This window comes from Euleptes europaea, chromosome 1 (assembly GCF_029931775.1).
Source record: "Euleptes europaea isolate rEulEur1 chromosome 1, rEulEur1.hap1, whole genome shotgun sequence".
NCBI lineage: Eukaryota > Metazoa > Chordata > Lepidosauria > Squamata > Sphaerodactylidae > Euleptes > Euleptes europaea.
In genome coordinates, this window is record NC_079312.1 from 111,494,700 (window position 1) to 111,505,407 (window position 10,708).

The 10,708-nt window shown below is 42.9% G+C and overlaps 1 protein-coding gene across 1 annotated transcript; it reads left to right on the forward strand.

Annotated features, from left to right (window-relative positions):
- The first annotated feature begins 1,485 nt into the window (after positions 1-1,485).
- On the forward strand, positions 1,486-7,408 carry NUDCD2 (NudC domain containing 2). Its single transcript, XM_056852352.1, has 4 exons — positions 1,486-1,686; positions 3,307-3,355; positions 4,575-4,726; positions 7,258-7,408. The coding sequence occupies exons 1-4, from the start codon at positions 1,498-1,500 to the stop codon at positions 7,339-7,341; spliced, it is 474 nt and encodes a 157-aa protein (XP_056708330.1). The 5' UTR covers positions 1,486-1,497; the 3' UTR covers positions 7,342-7,408.
- Positions 7,409-10,708: the final 3,300 nt, after the last annotated feature.

The window sequence follows — 10,708 nt, forward strand, 5'->3', positions numbered from 1 at the left end:
GCCCACGCCAGCCAATCAGAGGGCCCAGCCGGCCAGACGCTCCACGAATCAAAGCGTCCGCCTTGAGGCGGCGCAGCAGAAAACGGAGGGCAGATTGGGAAAGTGACTTAAAAGAAACGTGGATGGGAAAGGTGCCTTTTTTCCCCCCGCTCCTTTGGCTGAGAAATTCCTAACCGGAAGGAGCGCTAAAATATTATGAACATCAACAGTTTTAAAACGGGGGGTGTGCGTCGGTGATTCAGCAAGAACATTTTAAAATGTTAGAAAAGGGCAAGAGCCCAGTAGCACCTTCAAGACTAACAAAAATATTTTCTGGCAGGGTATGAGCTTTCGTGAGCCACAGCTCACTTCTTCAGATACTTGGTACAAAAATATTTTCTGGCAGGGTATGAGCTTTCGTGAGCCACAGCTCACTTCTTCAGATACTTGGTACAAAAATATTTTCTGGCAGGGTATGAGCTTTCGTGAGCCACAGCTCACTTCTTCAGATACCAAGTATCTGAAGAAGTGAGCTGTGGCTCACGAAAGCTCATACCCTGCCAGAAAATATTTTTGTTAGTCTTGAAGGTGCTACTGGGCTCTTGCCCTTTTCCACTACTGCAGACAGCCTTAACACGGCTACCCGCTGTGAATTATTTTAAAATCTATATTTTCAAAGGGAGAAACTGCCTTTTTGCATTTTCATCTGAAGGTCACCCGGGGTGTGCAAAATGGTGATTTACACCAAGCACCGTCTAGTTTAATTAAGACTGCGAACCTGGTCTCCAGTTTATCAAGCCTGCTCACTGCAAGCTGCGAGGTTCTGGCAACATGCCCAAAGCATCCCCCGTCCCCCCCCCCCCCCATACTTAACACCCAGCTTGACGAAGAGATCTGGGGGAAACTTGAGAGCGGGTGTTGTTTTGTGATTTTCGTGAGCGGCGCGAAAACAAAGTGGAAATAAACTGTTTAGACACTTCTCCGGAAGTTCAACACGGTGATGGGTGGGATTAAGGGTACACTGGTGGAGGCAAGTGGGAATATAAGATAATTGTAATAAGAATGTAACAACTGTACGTTTGGTTATTTTTCTGTGAACTTTTTTTTATAGATATATCATTCTTATTATGTAGCTATCTATATTGTTACAAAATATTGTCGAAGGCTTTCACGGTCAGAGTTCATTGGTTCTTGTAGGTTATCCGGGTTGTGTAACCGTGGTCTTGGAATTTTCTTTCCTGACTGTGACATTTTTTTTTTAAACCCTTTGTTTGTATTTTGTTTTTTCTGTTTGTTTGAAAATTTATTAAAAATCAAAGAAAGAAAGAAAACAAAGTGGCAAAGTACTGGGGCGCTGCGCTAGAAGCCACCCGCCCTGCCGTCGCTTGGCGAGCAACTGGCGGAAATGGGACCGGAAGTGGCGCCTTCCGTTAGGGATTCGTTCCGGGGGAGGCAATCACCTGGCTCGTGAGTGCGCGCGCGCGCGCTGGAGTTCGCCGGCGAGCTCGACGCGGGTGGATGTCGGTGCATTTCGAAGAGCGGAGCGGGCTGGTGCCGTGTGCCACCCCTTGGGGCCGCTGGTACCAGACCATGGAAGAGGTCTTCCTCGAGGTGAACGTCCCGGAGGGGACCCGCGGGCGGGACGTGGCGTGCAACCTGCAGAGCCGGCACCTGGCGCTGGCCGTGGCGGGCAAGGAGGTGCTCAAGGTAGGGAAGGGGGCTGGAAACCACGCCGATCCGCAGGAGCCGTTAACGCCTCAAGCAGCTGGGTCGTTCTGCGCACGCGCGTGTGTGTATGGCGACCCCTTTTGGGGGGGTTTCACGGCAAGAGACTAACAGAGGTGGTTTGCCAGTGCCTTCCTCTGCACAGCAACCCTGGGCTTCCTTGGTGGTCTCCCCTCCAAATACTAACCAGGGCTGACCCTGCTTAGCTTCTGAGATCACGCATGCTGAATAATCCGCTGTCAGTGCACTTTAAGCGATCGTTTGCAAGTGGATCTTGCCGCTCCACACAGGCCATTTCTGCACGGGAGTTTTTTTTGCCTTGGGTTTGCCCCTCTCTAGAGGCACATTTTCCCCATCCAAATTCTCCAAACTCGAGAATAAGCCCCCATGTGGAGTTTTGAGAAATCAGTTGGGGAAAATGTACATCAAGAGAGGAGCAAATCCAAGGCGAAACCTCCCATGCAGAAATGACCACAGTAAAATCCAGCTGCAAAGTGCATTGAAAGTGCATTATTCGGCACTTAATCAAGCCCCTTTTCTGAAGTTAGATTGGACATATGGCTAGCACCTCATTCTGTTTATTGCGTGGTAAATAAGCCGAATTGGTTACCTCGTAGAACTTGCAGTTAGGGTGGCCCTGTTAGCTTATGATCTGCTGTGATATAAGCCTTGGTGCAAGTTCTCTCAGTTCTTCAGTAGTCTGCCCCAGGTGTCCTTCAGACTTGTGGGTTGTTGTTTTTTAAAAAGAGAGAAGGGCAGAGTTTCTCTTTAGTAAGTTGCATTTTCTTCCTTTGTTAATATGAGGAGAATGATATTGCATCATTCGCTTTGTGCAAGAAGTGAAAGGAGAAGATAAGCCAAGAACATTAGTGAGCAAAGCAGTGTTAAATATCATCCATTTAACTAAAGTAGTTACTCTCCCATCTCTGGGCTGTCTGCTCTGTTGTTTTAACTTTTGTTCTCCTGAGATGCTTAGTTTGATCAACTGATTCAGGTGTGTCATGGTTGCATGTTAGATATGTAGCAAGTTTTATCTGTCTTGGCTTTCCATAGTAGAATCTGTTCTTCCTCTTTTCTGTTTCTTCCCAAATCCATATTGTGTTTAGGAATAAAACTGATGCGATGTTTCTCATTCTTATTCATCTCTAACTTTTGAGCCACAGTCTGGCAAAACACAAGTGCCTCTTCAGATTTCTGCATTCGTCTTGTATAAGTTTGATTAATAGAAAGTTGCCAGCTGTCTCATATGGATCCGTTACAGCTGGCTTTAAATTCTGCTTCTTAAATTGAATGGGAAACATGAAAAGCAGCAGCATAAAAATAAGCTGACTGGGGCATAGGCTGATTATGCACATGATTCTTATTACAAAACTTTGGATGTAGAATTAGAATTGTAGACCCCAACAGTCCCCTTGCACTGATGAATGTTATGAACCAGCTGACAATATGAACACAAATGCTTTGTCGAAGTATAAAAATTGTAATTTACGCCCAGTGTTAGTTTAGGAAGATTGAACAGTGCTGAACAAATGAGATTTTCTGTGAAATACATAACATTCATCCATGTATGTATTTTCAACATAGTAAAATATTTCCTTTCAGGGTAAACTATATGATTCTACAATAGCTGATGAAGCAACATGGACATTAGGTAAATATTCTTAAATTTATTTTCTAGGGGCGATTTGGTTTGTGGCTAATTTTTCTTACACCAGCAAGCTGTTCGCTTTATTAATTGAGCCCACATGAATTTGTAATATTGTCACTGAACGCACTTGCTACCCATGCATGGATGAACCCCTAGGGTTAAACAGAGCCCTGTTTCTTCCTCTTGCCTTCCTCACCATTGCAGGCCAGGAGAATGGGAAACGAGCTCATTCATCTACCCACCCAGCTTCTCCCACTGTCCGGTAAATGATATGAGCTTCAGATCTGGTTGGATGGGGATAGTAAAGTACTTTTTGTACCTTATAAAGGCTGTTGGGCTGTCTGTGTGCATGCTAGGGAAGGTGGAGGTGGGGAGAGGGAAACAGGGCTGTGTAACATCTGTGCAGGGAAAGATTATACCCATGATGCTCAGATTACATCCATGAGTGAATTTGTGGGATGGAATTTCTTAATTGACTGTAAGTCATAGTCATCTTGACCGTGTAGAAATCAGACTAATGTTAGGCTGTGTCACATCTTATTGAAATAGTGTAAAGCATAAATAATAGAACACATGCATTGGATAAAGAAAATAACGAGTATGCAGTTAAATAACAGTAGTCATTCACAATGTGGTATTTAGCTGCATGCAAAGTGTAATGTAACGGCTAGTTGTTGGACTTGGACCAGAGAGATCTGCATTCGACTCAGCTTTTAGCCATGAAACTCTCTGGATGATATGGGGTAGTAACTTACTGTCTTTTGTCCTGGTCCCACACTCCTTGGAGAAGACAAATTTTCAGATACCTAAAATGTGGCAGAGCAATAAAGCGATAGGAGGTATCTAATCACCCCATTCACTAGCTATTCTTCTAAATTCATAGTTCTTCAGAAACCTTGTGTTTATGATTTATCAAACAAGTAAAGCCCATCACTTTATATCCTGTCACTAGAAAGTGTACCTGTGCATAACAACCATTCCACACAACTATATTGTTTCGCTATTGTCCCCGATTGTCTTCAAGGTAGAATTGGTAATCTGAATCCACATAGTACTATTAATTGCACTGTCCTGAGTACGTAAATACTGCTGGTAATACTAATTACAAAGAACAAAATTGTTTCAACTTGCTAATCAAAAGATAAGCATCTCTAAATTTGAAGAAAAGAAAAAACCTCTTCCGTTGTCTTCTCTTTCTACCCACTCACCCCTTATTGTAAAGAGGACCAGAAGTTAATACGAATTATCTTAACCAAAACCAATCGTGATGCTGGAAACTGTTGGAGTTCTCTGTTAGAGAATGAGTATGCTGCTGATCCCTGGGTCCAGGACCAGATGCAGAGGAAGCTTACGTTGGAAAGGTTCCAGAGAGAGGCAAGTCCACAGTAACTAATTCATGTTAACTTCATATGTAAACTAGAGTTCCTATGTTAAAGTGGAGCATGTATGTTCATGCAGAATATATACACAGCTAACTGAAGTCTTTTCCTTGCTTTGTAAAAGCATACAGCATATTGGTTGGTTACAATTTTAATATATTCAGAGAAGGTTATCCCATTGAGTGACTGAGAACACATGAATAAACAAGCGTCTTATGGCATCTTAGATGAAAAGAATTTTATTACAACATAAGCTTTCATGGACTAGAGCCCACTTTAGATGTTATGTGTAAATCCTTCTTATGGAATCATTTTATGTATTTATTTTATTAATTTAGTTACATTTATATGCCACTGTTCCTCTCAATCAGGACTACCAAGGCAGCTAACAATTAAAGCGGCCCAATATAAATACACCATAAAACCAATTAAAAACCAGAGCTAAATGCATACACGAAACAGCAAAGTTAAAACATGAGGAGGGAGAGAATGCCAAACAAAACGTCTTCATCAGCTGGTGCAAGATGATAGGAGGGGACAGATGAGTATCTCTTGGCATGGAGTTCCATACTTTTGGTGCTACAACTGAGAAGGCAGTCTCTTCGGTTGCCATGCTCAGGTAGGATGCTTGGGAGAGAAAAAAAGGGTCAAATGGCCATGAAATACAGGAAGTCCAGAGTGAAATGCAACTATACAAAATTCAAATCTAATCAGGAAAAATACAGAGATCATCTGCTAATTCTGCTGAGCTAGTTAACACCTGTAATTGGTGAGGAGTGACAGATTTTGTAAATATAGTCATAGTTATAATGAGATGAAATATTTTAATTCCAGTTCAACTGGGGGAGGGGTAGTTAGTGTGAAACCTTGTGGGTGTGTGTAACGTGCCATCAAATCTCAGTTGACTTACGGCAACCCCACCAAGGGGCTTTCAAGGCAAGTGAGAAGCAGAGGTAGTTTGCCATTTCCTTTCTCTGTGGAGTGTTCCTTGGTGGTCTCCCTTCCAAGTATCGACTGCTAAGTTTCTGAGATATGACGAGATTGGGCTATGCTGTGCCGCCTTCCCTCCTGGTAAAGCCTCTTAATGAACCCCGATTCATCTGTCTCACTTGGGAATCTCCCATTAAAGTTACCGTATTTTTCCGTGTATAAGACGACCCTTTTTTCGGTAAAACTTAGCCCCAAAATTAGGGGGTCGTCTTATACACAGAAGCTGGCTATTGCCGCCTCTTTCCCTGCTCACTCTCTTTCTCTGCCCATCAGCTGAGCGACTGGGGAAAGAGTCCTGTAGCCCTGGCCAGCCGGTGTCCGGTGTACAAACCGGTCGCCGCCCACCCAACCGGACACCAGCTGGCCTGCCAGGGTAACTCTTCTGCTTGCTCTCTCCCTGCCCAACAGCTGATGGGCGGAAAAGAGAGCAAGCAGGGAAAGAGGCAGCAACATCCGGCTTCCGTGTATAAGACGACCCCCTAATTTGGGGGCTAAGTTGGTTTGTTGCAGCATCTGAGCCCGGTGTTAGTTTCTCTGGAAGGTAGTTTGTTGTTAGTATGATGCTGTTTTAGGGTAGGAGGCTGTCTGTTGCAGTGAAAGGCCTTCTACCCAAGGCTTGTGAGATAGCATTATCATTGTCCAGATGGGCTGTAGATCATTGGTGGCACATTATATTAGTTTGAGCTGGTAGCTGTAGATAACATCCAGTGGTGGTCTGTTACCTTTTTTGGGATAGATTATTTCAGGGCACCAGTCTGGCTTTTAATATTCAGTTTATTTGCTTCATTCGGTGCAATCCTAAAAATGCCTTTTGTGAATCCCTGTCCAAGGAGTTGTAAGTTGACATATGCTTACGTGTGGACGTATGCTTACATTAACTAAGAACTGATTACTCCTCTGTCTCAGAAGTTTTAATAGAGGACAGTTGTGCACATTTTTGTTCTTTATGAAAGTTACATACATAAAAAACAGATTTATAACCCTAATAACTGTTTGACTGTAATCCCTAAAAGAAAGTACATAAGCATCACTGTTAAAGCTCATTCTTCTTTTAAATTTAGGATAAGATCATGAGGCCATTTTAATTTAAAGCTGTATATAAAGTTAGATTTATAAACTTCCGCCAAGAATACAAAGAAATTTTATACTTAACTGCTCCAAATAACATTGATCAGACTGCTGTGATCTATTTGTTGTTTACTTCATTTATGCTCCACTTTTCTCCCCAGGGAGGCCCAAAGCAGCTTACATTGTTCTTGTCTCCTCCATTTTATTCTCACAACAGCACATTGTGATAGGTTAGGCTGTGCGTGTTGTGACTGGCCCAAGGTCACCCATCAAGTTTCCATGGCAGAGTACAAATTTGAACCTGGATCTCCCAGATCCTAGACTGGCACCTTAACTACTTAACCACACTGACTTAAGTTGAGAAATTTGGGAAAGTGATAAACCAGACTGAAAATTAACTTGATTAATATGCATGCAATGACCCATGACTAATATGTACACATTACAGTTTCTGCACTTGCTTTGCAGAACCCTGGATTTGACTTCAGCGGAGCAGAAATCTCTGGGAACTACAGCAAAGGAGGACCGGACTTTTCTAATCTTGCAAGATAGCCAAGTGCCTTTAACTGTGTTTCTTGTAAATAGGAAATAGGGTTATGGAGGACTCTAATGCAGCCCGATAATTCATTTGCAAGACTCGGCTTCACAATGGTTTACTCCCTTTCTGGACTGCTGCCTTTGGAAATGGCTTTTATTTAAATTGTACTAATGTAGTCATGGAAAATAAACACTTATGCATAAAAGACCATGTTGTTTGCAAATGATTCTGCTTACCAAGATTAAGAACACATTTTCGATTGTTAATAGAGCACTAGTGTATTTAATGCATCAGAAGATTTGAAGACCACAAATTGCATAATTAATTGAGCTGAACGAATACTAAACAATAGTACACAAATGTTCTTGACTTCTAGTTTGACAAAGCTTCCAATGTGGCAGTTTATTAAAACTTACTTTGAAATGTCATCTTGGGGTGTTCTTGCACATACTATGTTGAAGCAGTTTTCAGAGAGCTGTGCCCATATGGGCACTCTTTTTTATATACAAAGGATGAAGCACTGAAAATAGATTATTCATTTATTTATTTGCATCCAGCTTTTTTTATGCCATGACCTGGAAGACCCAAGCTAGCCCGATCTCTTCAGATCTCAGAAGCAAAGCACGGTCGGCCCTAGTTAGTATTTGGATGGGAGATAGCCAAGGGGAAGTCCAGGGTCACTACACAGAGGCAGGCAATGGCAAACCATCTCTGAACGTCCCTTGCATTGAAAACCCTGTGGGGTCACTGTAAGTTAGCTGTGACTTAACAGCACTGTCCACCACCACAGACACTGTCCACCACATAAGTTGGCTGTGACTTAACAGCACTGTCCACCACCACAAGCAGCTTAGAACACCGTTCTCCTCTCCACTTTCTTACAGCAAAACCCCTGTGGAGTAGGCCAGGCTGAGTGTTTGCAATGGGCACAAGGTCACCCAGTGAACTTCGATGGCAGAAGTGGGGATTCAAACCTGGGTTGCCTAGGATGCTAATGTGCCACTCTGTTGACTTCACCACAGATTGTAGAGAACCCCAACTCAGTTTCCCCAGGTGTGTGTTGAAAGACCTTTATTTTGGCATGTGTCTTTCTATCCTCTTGTGCCAAGCTTCAGACCAAAAATAATAATAATTAAGCTGCATTTGGGGACAAGGTGTGTGTGTGTGTGTGTGTGGTTTGCCAGTGCCTTCCTCTGCACAGCAACCCTGGTATTCCTTGGTGGTCTCCCATTCAAATACTAACCAGGCCTGACCCTGCTTAGTGTCCGAGATCTGACGAGATCAGGCTAGCCTGGGCCATCCAGGTCAGGGATGTCTGGGGTCTTTACATTGGGTTCCCAGCATGGTGCCAGTGACTGATCACCGACACCTTTTCTGGTGCCCCCAAATGTTTTTTAGGAAATGGGTAGGGCCAGGTAGGGCTTTTTATACAGCGTGGCTTCTCACTGACCATTGGAGATTTGATGGGCTGTTCAGATTTTTTAAAAACGTTGCTTTGGCCGCAGCACAAGGATCCATACTGTGTTACTGAAGTTAAGCTGTGGCAATCACTTTGTGGCTGGCTCCATCTCCCGAGGCAGCCATTTTGTTGCTGCGCCCACCATTGTTAGAATTACAAATGTGCCTGCAAGCCTCAAAAAGGTCAGGGACCCTTGATCTAGAGGTTATTTGCCAATGCAGGAGTTCCAAATGCAACTGCAGTTATTTTCCCCTTCATATGAACCACACCCATGGCAATCAGCATGCCAAGAAGATTTCGGATTATTTTGAACAGCAGCAGCAGCCTTAATGCTTCAATTCCAACTGTTTTAGACTAGATTGAGCTTCAAAAAACAGCTTGCTCTGTAGTGGGGGGGGGTGTTGTTTGAGAAACTGAAGTTCCCTTGAGCATGTGAATGTAGTAACATGATATGCCAGAATTTTGCCCTTTGTTTGCACATAGAACTATAAATTGTAGGGTATGGCTGAAGTAAGAGAACGTAAATTCAGAGTAAACTGTATGCTTCCTGTGCAATAAGGAAATGGTAATGTGTGTTTTAGTTACACTACCTTCTGAAGAATGGTAAGCATTATATTGGGTTGGATTGTTTTGTTTGTGGCTCGCATTTCAGTTGTATATACAAACAATGAATTGAATAAATGAATTGTAATTTGTCTGATTTTTATCCCCTAATAATGTGTACTCGGTGTCTATAATTGCAGTGTCTTTTTGCACTTAATGTATCTAAGCCTAGTATGTGAAGAAAGGTAGTAATTTTCTTGTCTAAGGAAGTATTACATCTCAACCGCCTCACCATGAATTAGCTTGTACTATATTGGAATTTTAAAGTGCCAAAACTATAAAGCATTCAGATTAAAATCCCTGTTCTCAAACCGTCTCCAATAATTCACAGCTTGTTTTGGTAATTAAGTTGCCATACGAAGGGGCTCATATCTTGTGTATAAAATTGATTAACCATTTGTAATAATTTTAACTATGTACATGAGAGGGGCATATACGTACAAGGTGCCAAGTTCAGTCCCTGGCTTTTCAAGTGAAAAGGAGCCGGTGATGGGAAAGACCCTGGAGAGATGCTTCTAGTCTGAGTACATAGTGCTGACTTTTAGACCAATGATCTGACTTGGTATAATTCAGCTTTGCATGTTTATGTGCACAGACAATATGTACACACAACATGTCAGCATTTTCTTATCTCCCACCAATAATCTAGTCCTGCCAGGTAGCATTAGCTGAATAACTGTCTCTATGCTTTTCTCCACTCCCCATTTGGGGAAAACACTACGTTGCTGCCATAGGAATGTTTTAAAGAGAACACACATGAAGCTGCCTTATACCGAATCAGACCCTCGGTCCATCAGTCAGTATTGTCTACTCAGACCGGCAGTGGCTCTCCAGGGTCTCAGGCAGAGGTCTTTCCCATCACCTGCTCGCCTAGTCCCTTTAACTGGAGATGCCGGGGATTGAACATGGGACCTTCTGCATGCCAAGCGGAGGCTCTACCACTGAGCCACAGCCCCTCCCCAAGAAGAAAGCCACTGCATTGGTATAAACAGGATGTGGACACCAGCTGCATCTTCTAGCCATTATGCTTTTGTAGGCAAGCTTTACGCAAAGTGTAAGAGACATGTACGCAAAGTGTAAAACAGACATGTACAATTCCAGTTCAGTCTTTTATTGAAAGGCATGCTTTCTACTTCCAAGACATAACAGCACTTCTGAGAACCAGTTATATTTCCTTCAACACTGACTATATCTTTTTAAAATCCCCCCCACTCCAGCTACTCAGAAAGTGAAATGCAGAAGTCAAAAGAAAACCCCCCATTATGTAATTAGTAATTTGGGCACTCCAACAATATGGCTTGTTATAAAACTAGTGGATG